The following is a 17068-nucleotide window of genomic DNA, read 5'->3' as shown; positions in this document are numbered from 1 at the left end:
GTTGTTTGTTTGTTTATTTTTGTTTTTTTATTTTTCTAAATTAATTATTAGTATTTTGATTCTTACTTTTATTTTGTCTTGCATACGGGTTGGCCCCAGATGGAGATATCGGGAGCCCGAGCAAGTTCGCCGGCAGGTCAGCGCTGGCTGCCCGACACCTCCCGGGGGTTCCTTGCAGGGCTGCGTGCGGCTCTGCTCACCTTCCTCAGCGATGTCGGTGCTCGCAGGGGAATTGCTACCTCCGGATTAAATCCAGGGGTGTTGTGGAATCCCACACCTGAGCCGGAGGCAGCGCTGGGGCTGCAAGCCATGCCAGCACGGCTCGGTTCTCTTATTGCTTTTATTTTAGATTTATTATTATTATTTATTTTACATTTGATGCCTCCGTGCCTTGGCTCCCCCCCTCCATCCCTTGCTCTCCATCTCTATCGCACCGGAGATTCGCTTTGTTGCTCCTAGACCTGAGCCACATGGGAGGCACCGGTGATTGCTCGGTTTTTTTCTAAGGGAAAAGGATCGAAAAGACCGTGGGAGGGGAAGCTGTGTGTGGGGGGGGGTGCACAGTGTGGTGCAGGGAGAGCTCGGGATCGGCAGAGCGATCTGACCGCTGCCTTTTTGTTCGGCCCCCGCAGCGGGTTGTGGGGACGGGGCTGTGCTTGTGCCGTTTGCTTGCGCTCGTGTTTGGAGATGTATGGCTCTGCACAGCCTGCCCAGAGCCCTTCTCGGGGCCGGATCCCGCGGCAGCACCCTGGGGAGCCGTTGAGACACGGCCAAGATCGTGGCCGGGGGTTAAGGGGGGTGGTCCCCGTGGCTCTGAGCTCGGGGTCAGAGCTTGGAAAGGGGCAGAGCTTCGGGGCTGTGAGCGTGCAACCGTAGGAGGTGGGAAGGACGCGTGCAGCCCTTTAGCAGTGGCTGTATTCATTCCCAGGTGAGTCTCAAGTCCCCAGGTGGAAGGGATCAGCTGAGCATCCCTGCCCCCCATACCCAGCGCTGTGGGCATGGCTCCTGGGGCAGGAACCCTGATGAGCAGAGCACCTGCATGGTCCCATCTGCATGCCCTGGGCTGTCGTGCTCTCCAACAAGTGCAGCCCAGTAAGATGTGCTGCCATGGCAGTAGCTGGGACAGGTCCTGTAATTCGGCTGCTTGTTTCTGGCTGCTCAGCAGAGACCCGTAGTGAGATCCCTGCTCGGTTTGGGCTCCTGGCAGCGGTGCTATCAGCAAACAGCAAGCAGGAAACCTGACCCTTTGCACCAAAACATGTTAATCACACTCCAGACACGCTTAGCAAAGCGATGCCAAAAGCCCCGAGCTGTGAAAGTGCCTGCAGCAAGTGGAAAAGGGGAGAGAACAAGCGAGGCTGTGAGCAGGCTGTGGGGCTGCGTAGGGATGGCTCTCACTTTGGTCTTAGAAGCACCAGCTGTTTGCTTTGGGGCAGTGCTGGATTTGGGCATGGATTTCACATGGGGTTGGGAGAGGTGGGTGTGCAGAGGGACCTGGCAGGAGAACCCACACAGTTGGAGCACCGTGGTGATGAACTGGAGGTGATGTTGGTGGCAGGCGAAGGCGGCGTGTGGGATGGATGCTATTTGGCCATTGGAGCACTGTGGCCTTCAGCAAATGAGACCTAATTTGGGGAAGTTCCAGCCTATCCGATGGCAGTGTGGAAGATCTGAGCCCCTGTTGTACCTCCTTCATGGCATTCATTTTCTGGACAAAGGAATTTCTACCTGCTAAGGTAGAAGAGCTGGGCTGCGTCTGCTTCTGTCCTAGGAACATTAATTCAGTTAGGATCTGATTTTTCTTCTTGCATCTTTCCTACTCTCTCTATAATCCAATCAAAATTGAGCAGATTTTGTCTCCTAATGAGATGCTGGAGCACGGATCTCCCAGTCTTTCCCTTCCTCTCTTTCTTCCCAGAATTTAACCAACACTCCTTGCCAGCTTATAATCGTGAAGATTAAAATGCACAAACGAGGTCTCGGGTAATGATGAAACTAGTCTCAACAGGGTGAGAATAGAGAGTGGGATCAGTTGTGAGGATTTAAGCAGCCACCTTCTGGATGATGAATGCCTGGGAAGGGGCAGTGGGTGGGCTGTGCCCAGAGAGGACCCTCCTCACTCACAGCCAGGCTCTTGCAGACCCAATGGGGCTGGGTGTTGGACAGGATAACAGGGATGGGGACTGGGATGTGCTCAGGGTTCCCAAATCTCCTCCACTCTAAGTAGACTGTGGGACTCCCATTGCTTTTGGGGTTACTCAGCCACCTCCACAAACACCTCCCTGCCTGAGCTGAGCCAGAAGCTCCCTGGAAACCCATCTGCAAGATCTGATTCAGAGGGGTTAAGGTCTATGGTGATCCCCACGAGTTCACCGGCATCTGCCATGGATGGGCCGTTGGGATGCAGGTTTGGATGAGCCAAGCGCTTGGTTAAACTGCTTCCCATCCCCTGGGGGAAGCTCATTTGGAAACAAGAAGTTCCTGGAGTGTCTACATGGGGATTTTAGGTTGTTCTACCTCTCTTGTAGGGATCAGCTCTCCCTGTGCCTGGCCACAGGTCTCCAAAGGGGACTGGGAGCACTGCTAGGGGCATTCAGCATCAGAGGCTGCAGGACCACAGCCTCTGCTCCCCATGGCCATGGAGCAGGGACCAGCAATGCCACACAGTGCACGGGGCAGCAGCTGCTCTGCCAGGGGCAGCAGGTGAATGCTGTAAGGCAGGGAGCGATGTTACCTCCAAAGACAGATGTGGTGCTGGATGGCAGTGCTGGGTTTTGTGCCACTCCTGCGCCCTGCAGATGATGTTGTTACATTGAAACAGGAGATGCTGGATTCTGTTCTCGGTGGGCTGATTTCCTTTGGGCCAGAGGTGCCAAGAGGCAGAAATGTCAGTGAGCACCTGGTTGGGGCCATCGGCTCCCCATGGCCATGGGATGTGGTTGGTTGAAGACAAACCCCTTCAACAAAAGCTAATTTTATCTCTTGGAGAGGAGGCTGTGCCGCTGCAATGTCTATTCAGCAGGCTCTCTGATGAGCAGGATTTTCCAAATTCCTTCAGGAGAAGCCTCCCATGGTATGGGACCACCTGGCCTGGGCTCTGGATTCTCCTCCTTGCTGTGCAGCATTTGTTCTCTTTGAACACTCATCCCCAAAGAGACAAGTTCATGCAGGTCCCCAAAGCTGGGCACAATGGAAATATCAGCAGCCTGGTTATGGGACAAACAAAAAGATGTTGTTTTCTTTTTTATCATTATTATTGGTTTTATTTTATCTTTTTTTAGCTCCTGTGGGAGAAAGGCAAGGTACAAGGTCTCTCTTTTCCCTGGGCTCTCAGAAGGAAAATCATTGTTTGCTGAGTGGTTCCTGCAGCCTGCTCTGGCTGAGCTTTCCCACTCAGACCCTGCAAGCAGTTCACAGTGACTTCAGAAGGTGTTTTGGGGTGAAACACACCATTTGGCTGCAAGGGGTTGGGCAGGAGCATCTCGGGGCTCCTCCCACTCAATAAGGCTATGGCTGGAGGCAAGAGGCAGCTCCGCACCCCTCCTTACAGCTTTGCTTTCCTCCCTGCAGGATATTTGTGCTGGGCATTGGATTTTTCACTCTGTGCTTCTTAATGACTTCACTGGGAGGGCAGTTCTCAGCCAAGCGCCTGGGGGATTCACCCTTCACCATCCGAACTGAAGGTAAGCACCTCTCCATGGCCTTGCAGCCCACCTGTGGTCCAGCCAAGCTGGGGATGCAGAATGTCCCACCCAGGGGATGTATTGCTGCACAGCTGAGCATGGACAGACCGTGCTGTCAGCAGCAGCCGAGGTTCCCAGAAACCTGCCCAAGTCCCTGGGTCCACCCCAAAGGACTCTATGAAGTTGGAGTAAAATGACAGCAAAAGGCCAATGTCCCCTTTTTGGATGCCATGGTGGGATAGTTTTTCCCATCCTTATTCTAGTCATCTATTTAACCCAAATCTGAGTCCACTGCCTCCAGCCCTTGGTGTCTTTGCGTTCACCAGCACAGTCCTGGGGCTGGATCTCATTTCTTTTCCTAATTTCTTGAGCCCCTCTGGTCTGCAGCACTGTTTAAAGCAGGTACTGCTGTGTTAGTAAGCTCAGAAATTCGGAGTAAATCCATTTTTTAGCCCATTGGATGGATTTTCAGAATGACTTATTGCTTCCAGATGAATCACTGCAGATTTGGCTGCTGCTGTGTCTCTTGTTTGGGAAGATTTAGTCTGCTTGTCTAACACCTGGGACAGGAGGGCTCATCCTATGTGGGGAGCGAGAAACTCCAAAAAGAAAGCAGGACCCAAACCTCAGGGTGTGTACAGGACTGACTTTGGGTGGGAGCTGTGTGATGTCCCAGCCAAGCGTTGTCTGAGAGGTGGTGGCTCCTGGGAATGGGGATGAAAACAGATCACCCGTCTCCAGAAACTGGGAGGGATGGTTCACGTTGGCCAACCTCACCAATGCCACTGGGGAAAATGGGGATTGAAGCCCGGTGAGGTGGGAAAGCTCCATGTAAAGCACGTGGTGGTGCCTGGGTTGGACTTCCAGATGTGCTCTGCTTGGGGCAGACCTCAATTCCCCCCAGATCCCACGGAGGAACACTGAGCTGTGCCAGGGGAGCACTGAGCACTTGTAGGATGGGGTGAGGGGAACACGGATGGGTTCGCTGCTTCTTAGCACTGCGACATCTCAGTAGATCAATTTGAATAATAAACGGGCATTTAATTAACATGTGTTATGGATCCCAAGGAAACCTAAGAAATATCACTGGTTGTTATCGTTGCTGTTAAGTGCACGGTGCTGGTCTGAAGACAAGCTCAAAGGAGCAGGTTAATTTGGCCGGGCTGATTAGCTGCTAATGTCAGTAATTGTGGGAAGAGGGCCAGCATTTATGTGGAGCTGTATGGGCTCAGGACTGCTGGGTGCAGAGGCATTGTTGGGTGTGTGCTCAGATGTGCGTGTTGTGGGACAGGCTCTGAGCATGCAAGGTCCTCTGTGTGCTGTCTGAGCAAGGGGCTCATTGATGCATTGGGTTTAATGGCTCTCTTTGAGCATCGTTCATTATTAACTAATTAATTTTTCAGTGCAAGCTGGCAGCATCCTTTCCCATCTGCTCTGGGTGTGAGTGTGAGCTGCCTCACTAATGCAGCAGGTGCAGTTTGGGGCCAGCGAGTCTCTGCTCGTGGGATTCTCCCTGCAGACCTCCTTGCCTTGGAACTCTGCTGTTCTCACTTCCACGCATCCCACCAGGTACATGTGGGGCTGCCAGCACTGTGGTGCTGGGGTGCCCAGCATCTCCAAGTAATTCACATGGGAGAACTCCTGTTGGCTGTGGATAAGAGGTGACCATTCATTGCAGTGCTGGTTTCAAAGCCACACTGGGGCTATTCTTGCTTTTCCTGACCCTTGGGTGCTGCAATCCCAACTCTGCTCTTGGGCTGATGTGCATTTACCCAAACTGTGCTCTGAGGAGAGCTTATGGAAATGCCACAGCCTTGCCCAGAGCTTTCTCAGCATCTGAGCCGTGCGGGCAGCCAATCAAAACCAAAATGAAGATGGATGGAAGGCAGGAGCATGAAAAGGAGAAATGGATAATGTCACAGCCTGGTAGTTAATCCCATTTTTAATTTTATTTTTATATGTGAATCTCCTCCTAGGAGACTCTCTCCAGCCCAATCTCTGTCTGTGTGCCAGAAATTGTTGTTCAGATGGGTTCTCTGCTCGGTGATTTGATGCAGCGGATGCTTTGCATCCTAAAGATAAATAAAAACCTCGAGGAATGTGTGGTATTTTATCCTAATCCTGCTGCCAAATAAACACAGACAGAGGTTCCTTTGTTTTGATATGGTCACCAGGAGAATTTGTTCTACAAGCAAAGATCTGGATTGGCAAAAGGCATCTCCTGTGTGGGAGATGTGCTGGGAGCAGACCTACACTTGAGAGGTTCAGCTGTCTGTGCCCTCACCACACCTCCTCTTTTGCATTTAAAACATTTTTATTCCTCCCAAACACAATTTGTTTTAGTGCTGGGTAGGGTTGGTTTGGGGCAGGGCAATGATATTGGAAAAGCACTGAAATCTTTAATGAGGAGCAGGAAACTCAGAGAGCATCCCTGTGAGTCTGCTGCCCCATCCCACGTTGGAGAGACATGTCTGGGGTCTGGTCTCCTTGGAGCTGGAGGGTAGGGACCCAGATTGGATACTGAGCAGCCCACGGGCAGGGTCAGTAGGGTTGTGATGCACACGGATGCATGGCAGTGCTACTGTCCTGGGCTGCCAGATGGCTCTGGTTTGTTGCATTGGGGCAAAGGGCTCAGGAGAAGTCCTGCAGCCGGCACAAATTGTGCTGGAAGTGGCACTGACCATCAACTGGCAGAAATCCTGCCCTGCTCTCCCCGGAGCAATTCATGCTGTGTTGTGCTGTGTCTCTCCTGTGGCTGTTCCTTGCTCCGATTCCTGGAGTCTCACCTGCTTAAAGCAATTTCTTCCATCGATGAGCACAGGAGTGGAGAGAGGGATTGTCTGGGGCTGCAAAGCACAGCTGAGTTCTTTCCCCATTTGTGGTTTCTCTCTCTTGGGAGGAGAAATTCTCATGGAGAGGGCAGAGGAGGGGAAGCTGAGCTGCAAAAGGTAATGCTGAAGGTTGTTCAGGGTTTTGTAGAGCATCTTTGCTGTTCCAGAGTCACAGCACCATGAAACGCCGGGATCTCATGTTAGTTCAGTGCCTTCAATGGCTCCCTGAGGAGGAGAGCAAAGAGGCCAAACAGAAATGTGAGAGCTGACATGATCCCCTCAGAGGGGCCCTTTGCTCTCACTCCCGCTTCTGCTGGCTTTCCGTCTGCTGTGGTTCATCCCAGCTGGGTTTGTGTGGCCAGATAGCGTCGTTTGTTCTCATGGCAGATGCAGAAAGGTCAAGCTCAGCATCACTAATGATCAGAGAGAGTTGGAGTACCTGCGCCGTGCTGCCCTGCAGTTGGCTGTGCTTGCAGGGAGGAGGAGGAGAAGGAGGAGGAGGTGAAGGTCTGTGTGTGGCCCTGACCCTCCGCACATGGTTATGGTGGAGGAGGACAGCCAGGAGGAGACGGCTTGGCTCTGTCAAGAGGTAGAAAAACACAGATGTGTCTGTCTTGGCATTTTGCAGTCTGTCTGTGTATCCCTCTGTCTTAGGAAGGGTAATTTCTGCTCTCACCCTTTCAGGCAGAAATGCAGTTCATTTGGCAGGAGATTGGCTTGGCATCAGCAAAATACCCCAAAGTGGCTTTGCCAGACCATTGTATGCAACCTGTACAGGTCTCTGGCTGGAGAGCACCCTGGGAGTAAGTGCCTGGGCTGCTCCTCTGGGGATGTGACACATAGCTGTGTGGTTCAGGGGGCTCATGGCTCCCTTTGCCCTCAAGAAACCATGTAAGTGATGCATCTGTCTCATTGCCTTAATGCATGCTGAAGACAGCATGAGAACCAGTTGCAAAGCCTCGTGTAACCCCATAGCAATGATAGGGCACTCTGCAGAGCGCGGATGGAGCTGGGCAGGTTCAGCTGTGCAAACCTGGCTGTAATTACTGCCAGCTCCAATCCGAGCGAGCTGCGATTCTCTGCAGGGCTGCTTTTGTTGTGTTGGATGTTGTTGATGCCGTTTGCTGAGCAGTGCTGTGGCTGTAAGCACCTTGTCAGGATGTACTGCTGGAGCGCCAGTGTCTTGCCCAGGCAGCGCCGGGTGACAGGGACAGCACCGCTGTCACAGCACCGTGACCTGCATTCAGATGTTCCTTATGCAGAGCTCCCTCGAAAGGCAGCAGCAGACTTTCCAATCTGACATCCCCCAGAGCAGCGTGGCTGTGGCTGCCCAGCTCCTCATGGTGGGTGCTGTTGGCACCAAGGCTGCTATATGGCATGTGTCCCCAGTGGGTCCTGCGTGTCCCTTCAGCTTAGTTTTTCTGCCTGGGCTTTGTGTCCCCCCAGCCCCGCTCCCTGCCGCTCCCAACAGATGCTCAGATGCTCCGGGGGCTCTTTAAAGCAGCTGCATGAGGCAGCAGGAATCGCTTACACTGCTCTTGCTGCTGAGTACGGGGAGGCTTCATTAGTTATTGGTTAAAGTGGTGCTGGCGGGTGTGGGTGCTGCTGGCTGTGCTGCTGCAAGCACCAGGAGAAGTGGTGTTGGGTTTAAAGCACGTCCTCTGCACACAGTGTCCCCATGGGCACTGCCCTGTGGCAGCAAAGGGACTCGGTGCTGTTTTCACATGGCCAAAACCCAGTGGGTGCTTTGGCCTTGGAGCAGTCCCCATCCATTCCACGAATGCATGCACTGCGCAGGTCCCCACATTGCTTCTGCAAAGGGATTTTAAAGTGGAGCTGTAAAACTTTACAGCTCTGACTAAATTGCTCTTCCAAGCAGGGAAATCTGTGCCGTGGAAATAGGGAAATGAGGACATCAGCCACTTGGGATGGGGTGGAAGCAATGGTTTGAGTGGAGCACCACAGCCCCTCCTGCCCCATCCCAGCAGTGTCAAGGTGCAGCATCCTGCTGGCCCCCAGCACTCCGTTATCTCCATCAGCAGTGGCTCCCAGGGAATGATTAAATCAATTAATTGATTTTCCATCGCTTGCAAGAAACTCAAACGGCATTTTCATCAAACTCTGATGAGCAAACAGCCCTCCATGGCCAGGAGGAATGTTAATGGCTCTCTGGGCTTTTATTACCCCTTTCACACTTAAATCAAAATTCATCCTGCACTTGGGAGCAGTGGGTACTTGAGGAAATAAAGCACAGTGGGAAGCAGAGCAGCCTCTGAAAGTGATTTTTCTCCACTGGGGTCTCGGCTGAAAAGCCAGGATACAGCTTTGCTCTCCACATCCTCATTTTCCCTGTGGTGTGTCACGTGGGGCAGCACTTCTGGACTGTCCCTGTTGCCCTCAGGTCTCTGTCCCTTGGGATGTGTGTGTGGGGAAAAGGTAATAAAAGTGGGGGGTGTTGGGGCAGCTCTGAGCTCTATTGCAGCAATGTCCCCTGTCTATGAATGTTTTTGCTGCCCTGCTTCCTGCCATTTCTTATTTGTACTGAAATGTGGAGCATAGAGGTGCATGTATCACTGGGCTGCAATGACACATTTCTGTGTTGGTGTTGGGGGACAGAGGTAAGCAGGTGGCAGTGCCTGGCCCTGCCAGAGTGTGGCATCCCCAGTGCCATACAGTTAGTGCTGATTGTACCACAGCAGGCAAAGGGATGGATGAATCCAAGGGGGTAAGTTGTGCGCTGCCCAGCTAATATCATCTCCTTCATCAGCCCTCCCCTGCTGACTTAAGACTGCTTAATTCGTTGATTATGGGGCAGCCAGTTTCCCGCTGACTGTTGGCAGGAGCAAGACTGTTGAACTCTCTGTCGTTGGCATGAATGCTGTTGTGTGGCTCCTTGAGATTTTCACAGTGGCTGAACTGGTCTATGCTTTCCTCTGCATAGTTTAGATGATGTCAGTGGGTTTGCAGATGCAGTGATTGCTTGGTGTGCCCATGCTGGTGACTCCGGCGTCTGGCCAGAGTGGGTGATGAAGGGACCACAGCATGATTGGGTTGAAAGCATCCTTATACTCCACCCAGTTCAAACCCCTTTTGTGGCAGGGCCACCTCCCAAAGACCAGGCTGTCAAAAGTGCATCCAATCTGGCTTCAAGCACCTCCAGGGATGGGCACCAACAGCATCTCTGGGCAGCAGCACCAGCGCCTCGCTGTGATATCTGCCTCATGTGTAATCTGAATCTCCCCACCTTTAGTTTAAAGCTATTACCCCTTTTCCTATTTCTACACTCTCTGATAAAGAGTCTCTTTCTCTAAACAGTAGAACAGATGATCTTTAATTTCTCTTCCAGCCTAAGCCTTTCTATGACAGTGTCCCTCCCTAGGGCTGCAGACCAGGAGTGGCTCAGGTCTGCCCTGGGGCTCAACTGGTGCCAGCTAGCGCAGAATTTCCGTTCTGTGGTTGCAGTGGATTACGTTCCAGGGCTAGCAGGAGCCCTTGGCAAGTTGCTTTGCTCTTTTAATCTGCTTGAACCAAAATCAATAGCTTGGGAAATAGAGGTGTGCGGTGGGTTCCTGCTTTCAGATCAGCACCATGGCCAGCGCCCGTCCCGGCGCACCTCCGTCCCTGCGGCCCTTGGGGCGGCGCGAAGCTGAAGGTTGGGCTCTGCTGAGCAGCCAGGGGAGCAGCTGCTCCTTCCTTGCAATCCACCTTGTCCTTTTGAGGAGTTTAAGTAGCCTCCAGTTGTCCTTTAAAGGAGAAAAACAAAGCTGAGCAAATGATGCTTTAGATTGAAATTAATTCAGCTGGTATTTTCAGTGGATGTAAGTAATATCTCAGCATCGCTGAGCAAATTCCCTGCTTGTAGCGGAGCGTTCAGCTGTAGTGAGACAGCCAGGCAGGGATGTGACTTATGTCTGAGAAGAAGGGAAAAAAAAATCCACAACAAATCAGCCACGTTACGAACAGCAAGGATATGTTGTCAAATTGCGTTCTCAACGCCAGGGGATGCCTTCAGAGCAGGGAGGTGGGCTCAGATGTGCCTCAGTTTCCTCAGCATGGCTGGGAGAGGACCCATCCACATCTCGACACATTGGCTGTTCCATCAGTTCTGCAGAGAAACACTTTTTTCCTTCCATCCACATCCCGACACGTCGGCTGTTGACTGTTCCACCGCTTCTGCAGAGAAACTCTTTCTTCTTCCAATAGCCATCGCCCTGAGGGGATGCTTTCTTTTCCTCCCCTGATTTCATCCAATTACTTAGCTGTATGCTCTTCTGAAGCACCATAAATAATTCTCCTCCCTTCGCTGTGTTTACCAGCATGTCTCATGAAATCCAGTAAGATATGATTGATTGCAATCATTATTTCATAGTGCCGCTATGAAAACCTCTGTCAGGTTTGGTGATTGCCTTTAAAGAGTGCCTGCCGCTCAGAGAGCTGTCAGGAGCTGTCATACTTTAGCAAACTCCAATTAATCCGTTGAGCAGTTTTCCTTGTGTTTTCTTTCCTATCATAGCTGATTATCAGGGGTAATTAGAATATTTCTCCTTTTGTATTTCGCTTTTGTTTTGCTGAGAAAAGTCGCTTGCCAGGCTTGTTTTGCAGGGGTTTGTGCTGCTGAGAGGGGTTTTGGATTCTCCTGCCTCCTGCCATGCTCTTCATCATGGCTTTAAGGCTGCACATCCCCTTCTGGGGCTGCGTGGCTCCCCCCAGACACAGCGCTCCGCCACAGGTTAACGAATCCATCCCAGCTCCTGCGTGTTTAAAAAAGTCGCTTCAGCACTTTTCCTCCTTTCTTTTGGGTTTTAATGAGGCACACTTTCCAAGAGATGTAATAATCGTTGCCAAAAGTGTCAGATTGTTCTTGTTATCCTCCTTAAGCTCCTGGAAAAACAACAACAAAAAGGCCAACGGCGGAAAAAGAGAGGGGTTGGTGGGGAGGAGCTTCAGCTTCATCCCCGAGAGCCAGGGGAGGACATGGGTGGGGGGAACACGTGCTGGGACTGCTGCTTTCGGGCAGGGGATGTGCTGCCCAGAGGGAGAACTCCACTCCCTAGCAGCAGCTTTGGGATGCCAGGGAAGGAGAGTTGGGATGTGGAAGAAGGAGCACTGGGATGTGGAGGAAGGATGTGGGAATTCTCCTTGGGGAGCCCCTGAGGATGTGAGTGCCCCTCGGGAAGGGCTTTTCCAGGTTCTGTGCTTTAATAAGGGGCTGCTTCTGTGCCAGAGCTGTACGGGCAGCCATTTGAATTTCAAACGAGGAGCACCACTAAACAAGCATCCTTAATTAAACGGATGCAGTCTGGCTGCAAACTGGGGCAGCAGCCCGGCTCGGTGGCTGTAAATCATCTTCACTCCCTTTCCAGGCTCTGTCCTCGCTCCTTCCCAGCAGCACAGCATGGCTGTGGGCTCCTGATGCATTTTCTGGCTTAAGCCCCTCTCCCAGCTGTTACTTTTTTGTTGGCTCTGTGTTTGGGCTGTGTTTGGACAGTGCAAATTGAACTCCAGCATCCAAGTTTCCACCTCTGTCCCCCACAACATCTTTAAATTGCACCTTTGTTAGCAGTTCTGCTTCTTAATAGGAAAAGCTGGGGCTCATGTCCTGCCCAGAGGGCTGCACCCTACCTTGGGCACTGGGATAGACAAACGGGGTTCCTGTGTCCCCCAGCCTGGCCAGCACCTCAGGCATTCAAAGATTCAAGCAGAAGTCTCTGACTTCTTGCCATGAACACAATTTGTGCTGCCCCAAAGGTGCCCCATTCCCAATGCTGTGGGGTGTCCATGTGTCCCCGTGCTGCCTGCTTATCCCCTGCTGCTTCAGAACTGCACTGTGTACTGCCCTTTGCAAAGCTTATCTGAGTGGAATGGCAGAGATAAGCAAAATGAGAAAAGTTTGGGGGATTATGTGCTGATTAAGTTATTACTAACATGAAATGAATGGTGCTGAGATGAAACAGGAGCTTTATTTTCCATTGCTTGGCTCTAGGCTGACTGGCATTATGCTGAAGATCAAACCAGGAGCCTGCCTGCTGCAGGTATGGGGCTCAGGAAACCCAGCTGCCAGCACGACAGCAACCCAAGCTGTGCCAGCAGAGTGTGAAATGGGGCTGGGACCCAGGGCTGCCCTGCTGGGAGCTGGCTGAGCTGCGATGCACAAACAGGGATCTATTGCCTGCAGCCAAACTCAGGTGCAGCAAGGCTCTGTCTGAGCTCTGCACCTTGGGCAGGACAGCAGGTATGGGGCTGCAAAGCCGGGAGGGGACAGCAGGGCAGCGTGTGCTCCCTGAAGCACTGTGCCCAGGGCTGGGGAGTGCAGTGAGGGCAGCTTTGGGGCTGAGCTTTGCAGAGACTCTGCTTCAGCACCCAGCTCAGTCCCCTTGGCAGCACCTGGCTGTGACTTTGTCCCTTTTGCTCTCTGTGCCCCACAGTGATGGGCGCTCTGGAGTCCCGAGGGGTGCTGCGGCGGATGAGCGATATGCTGGAGCTGCTGATGAAGAGGATGGACATCCTGGCCAGGCTGGAGAACAACACTGATTTCCACAAAGGGAACGAGGCACTATTCCCTCTGGACAGGTCAGTTGGAGGCACCGATGCCCTCATGCACCACTGCTGTCCCCAAAATCATGCGCTTGGGGGGCTTGCAGGGGGGTTGCCATGCCCACCACCTTGGAGTGGGGCTGGGAAATCCCAACCTTGCTGGCCCTCATCTTCTACCTGGTGCTGTTGATTTTGCTCAGATGGAGTTGTGGGTGACCCATTGGGTGTGCAGCGGTCCTCACTGCCTTGTCGTCACTGAGGGTTTCTGCACCTCCCCGTCCCTATGATCACTTCCATTCCTCTCCCCACTGCTTTTCTTACGAGCCTCTTCTACGCCTATAATAGAAAATATAGTAAGAGAGCCTGTAATTAAGGGCTGTGCTGCGCTGAACTGAGTGCACACACGAATTAAAGCTGTGCAGGAAGCCTGGGAGTGCATGGCTTTGCCTTTTAAGTAATGTAATTTTAACCACTGAAAAATATAATTTGCCTCTGTAATGGCAGGTGCTGAGGATTTTATTGTTGTGAGGCTGCGTGTTAGCCACATGCACCAGCAGTAATCCTGGAGAGGAAGGGACGTGGCTGCTAGACTGGAAGATGCTCGCTCTCTCTTGATGTTCTGGGCAGATTTCTCATTAAAAGAACCATTAATTCCAGGTTGTAATCATTTCTGTACATCAGAGATGAACTTAAAAGCATTTATATGAGCTGGCAGTGGTCACGTTGCAGGGAAGTCTTACATTGGCTGGCAGCAGCCCCAAGGAACTGTTCATCCGTGGGGGGATCTTGGGCTTCTCAAAGAGAATCGTGCCCCTTGGTGCCACGTGGTGGCCATGTCTGTGCTGAGGGTGTCTGATCCTGCTGAGCCTGAGAGGAAGTGCAGAACATGGAGTGCATGGAAGCATCCTCTGGATTTTGTAGCTGTGCTGAGACGGCATTGAACAACTGAAATTACAGATCCCTTAATTTTCAGGAGCAGAGTATTCCTTGGCAGGATCAACTTCTTCCAGCTCATCACCTTTTCCTCCTTACACATTTCCCCTTTGAGAGCATCCCAAATGACAAAAGCAGTGAGATGAACCCTAGCAAACGAACGAGGCTGCGTGCATGCTACAAACACCTCTTGGAAGCAGTCCCATGCTCCGAGCCCCATCAGCATCTCCATCGAGCTGAGCTGCTGCGTGGACCCCTTGGTACCATACAGTCATTTTCCTGCATCATCATCCAGCCCGTGTTATGGCTGAATTTGCGTTCTGTGTCTGCAGATGAAGGCATTGTGGTGGGGCTGATGGTCCCAGCAGCATTTACAAACACCCTCCTTTGATCTCCAGTGACCGACTTGAAGCTGTCAGCGAATGATAATACAATTAAAGGGTGATAATTTCAAAAGGATTTAATTCTTTAAAGCCCCTCTGGTTAGCACGGCTGCCACAATTGTGCCCTCCTCTGCTCAGCGTAGGCTCCTACAACTCCCCCTGAGCAGCAGTGGGATCTGTCCTGCTTCTACCAGGGGCTCTCCTGCTGTGTTGGATCTCCACAAAAACAGTGGAGGTGGGGGCACCTCCTGGGTAGGAATGAACCAAAGCTCTTCTGCGCTTTATGGAGTCATAGAATCGCTGACGTTGGAAAAGACCCTCAGGTGTATAGAATCATAGGGTCACTAAGGTTGGAGAAGATCCTCAAGGTCATCCATGGGATTGTAGAACCATTGGAGTTGGGAAAGACCTCAAGATCATCAACCAGCAGCACAGCCCCCAGCATGTTCCGTGCTCCCAGTGCCCCCATGTCAGCCTTGCAGGGATGGCTTTCTACCCAGAAAGTGCACAGAGGAATTCGAATAAGCGAGATATAATTAATTAGCAGCCTTGGAAATCTGCTCAGCTGTCAGGAGCAACGCAGCTGGAAGTGACTGCAGAGTTATTCATGGCTAAAGTCACCTGAAGCTTTGCTTGTTGCCCCATAGATGCTGTCTATAGGCACTCACATGTGTCAAATCCATCTCCTGCAATGCTTCAGGGACAGCTCTGGATAGACTCAGGTGTCCAACATCCTCTTTAGATGAGGTGACCAGGATTTTTTTGGGAAGGCCCCTGGTTTGTCACTCTGGGATAGAAGGCATGAGCTGCAGAATCTACTGGATTTTGCTGAATTCTGCTGGATTTTGCTGAATGCCTTTTCCAGCCTTTCCTGCTCCCTACCCATGCAGGAAGGTAAGCGATTATTTTCCCAATGAGCACGAGCAGGCTGTCAGTCAGCTGCGAGAAAATCAATACCACTGTTAATTGAATGCAACCCTCATAAATCATCAGAGGGCAGGAAATGAGAAGTACTTACGGAAGCCTCCTGGAGAGCTGTTTGCTGGGCAGGGGAAATACTAGCACATGGTGAGAGCACTGGTGCCTGGCTGGAAAGAACCTAGGGAGGGATGGAGGGGCTGTGCAGGGGCTGATCTCAGCTGGACTCGGGAGCTGGGGGCGTCACAGGAGCCCAGGTCTGGGTGCTGGGGATGTCCTCAGGTGGGAGGTGACGGCGGGGTCCTGGGTGGGGGTCTGCCCTGCTGCCCTTCTCATCCACTGGCCCTGTGTGGTGGGTAACATGTAGACTGTTATTTGCTAATGGCTGATTAATCTTCAGGCTTAATTACTACCGAGGCTCAGTTAATTTCCACGCACTTCAAGTATTTGTTCTTATAATTGTTACACAACTCCATATTCCCCTGGGAATTAGAAGTCTCACAGTGTGACTCCAAGCTGCATTTTGCCAACCCAGCTCCCCAAATTGCTGCCATTAAGGAGCTGCTTCAGTGACACTTCTGCTGATGGTGGGGACCCCCAGCAGCACCCAGGTCCTCTCTCTTATCACTTCTGTGCTTGCATCTCACCAGCACCTCCAGGTTTGCTGCAGCCACTTCCTCAGCAGCCTTTGCTTTCTGCTGTTTTGGGGCCTTTGCACCCCGAAGCAGTGATGCTCTTGGGGCTGCCTTATTTCTTTGCAGAAGGGGTGGTTTGACGCCTTTAACACATGAAGGCCAAGAGGCTTTGAGCTGTGCTTGGGTGGCTGGCTAGTCCTCAGCATCCATGAATTTGAGTGCATTCTCCATTGGTGCCCACAACACGGATCTTGGAGAATGGTGTGTGGGCAAAACTGGGTGTTTTGGGGCTGACTTGAAGGCAGCTTCCATGGAGGAATGGTGAAGCCTCCTGGGCTCACCAAAGGCTCTTCCCAGCAGCCTGCAGGCATCAGACTGTCTGGGCATGGAGGCACATGTAGCTGATTTATGCCCCTATCAAGTAAAGATGAACGGACACTGAAGTGACTGAGCCATAACCCTTCATGTACCCAGGAAACGTGAAGTTGCTGCTGCCTGTGCTTAGGGCTCTGTTCTGTTCATGGTACCCCATCCCTGGAGATGCCCAAAGCCAGGTTGGATGGGGCTCTGGGAAACCTGATCTGGTACCTGCTGTAGAGGTTGGCAGCCCTGCCTGCAGCAGGAGGGTTGGAACTGGATGGTCGTTGAGGTCTCTTCCAACCCAAACCATTCTGGGATTCTATGATTCTAAGAAAACAAGGCTTGGGTTTATGACTGCAGCCCCATAATCTGCTTGGAAAGGATCTCTCAGCATCCTACAGCATCCTTAGAACATTTTAATCAACAATTTTGACTGCTGGCAAGTTCTGCTTGTGTTGGAGCGGGTGATTTATGCAGATCTGTGATACTGGAACTGGTCAATGTGTTGGAGTACGTGCGAGCTGCAGGTAGGCAGGTCTGTGATTCTGGCTGTGACTTGTTCTCTTGCCAAGGGATCTTATTTTTCGTGCAATTCGTTGCTGAAGTGGCAGAGGCTTCTCGAGGGCTGCAGCTCACTCGGGGTCTGGCCCTTTAAATGCATTTTTTTGTGAGCAACATCAACCGCCGTAAATGGAAAATAAAATAAATTGAAATACTTCAGTGTGTAAAATGCCCCGGTATTTATGACTCAATCTGTCATTTGGACAGCTGGGGCTGGCCACGCGCGTGGT

The 17068-nt window shown here is 51.9% G+C and overlaps 1 protein-coding gene across 1 annotated transcript in view; it reads left to right on the top strand.

Moving 5' to 3' along the window:
• Positions 1 to 3356: 3356 nt before the first annotated feature.
• Positions 3357 to 17068, top strand: part of MGAT5B (alpha-1,6-mannosylglycoprotein 6-beta-N-acetylglucosaminyltransferase B) — a 37652-nt gene continuing 23940 nt past the window's right edge. The window contains exons 1-3 of the mRNA XM_031556300.1: positions 3357 to 3429; positions 3571 to 3683; positions 12940 to 13084. Of these exons, the coding sequence (XP_031412160.1) occupies positions 3614 to 3683; positions 12940 to 13084 (215 nt within the window). The 5' untranslated portion in view covers positions 3357 to 3429; positions 3571 to 3613. The remainder of the gene's footprint in view (positions 3430 to 3570; positions 3684 to 12939; positions 13085 to 17068) is intronic.

This window comes from Meleagris gallopavo, chromosome 20 (genome assembly GCF_000146605.3).
Source record: "Meleagris gallopavo isolate NT-WF06-2002-E0010 breed Aviagen turkey brand Nicholas breeding stock chromosome 20, Turkey_5.1, whole genome shotgun sequence".
NCBI lineage: Eukaryota > Metazoa > Chordata > Aves > Galliformes > Phasianidae > Meleagris > Meleagris gallopavo.
This window is presented reverse-complemented; position numbering and strand designations above follow the sequence as displayed.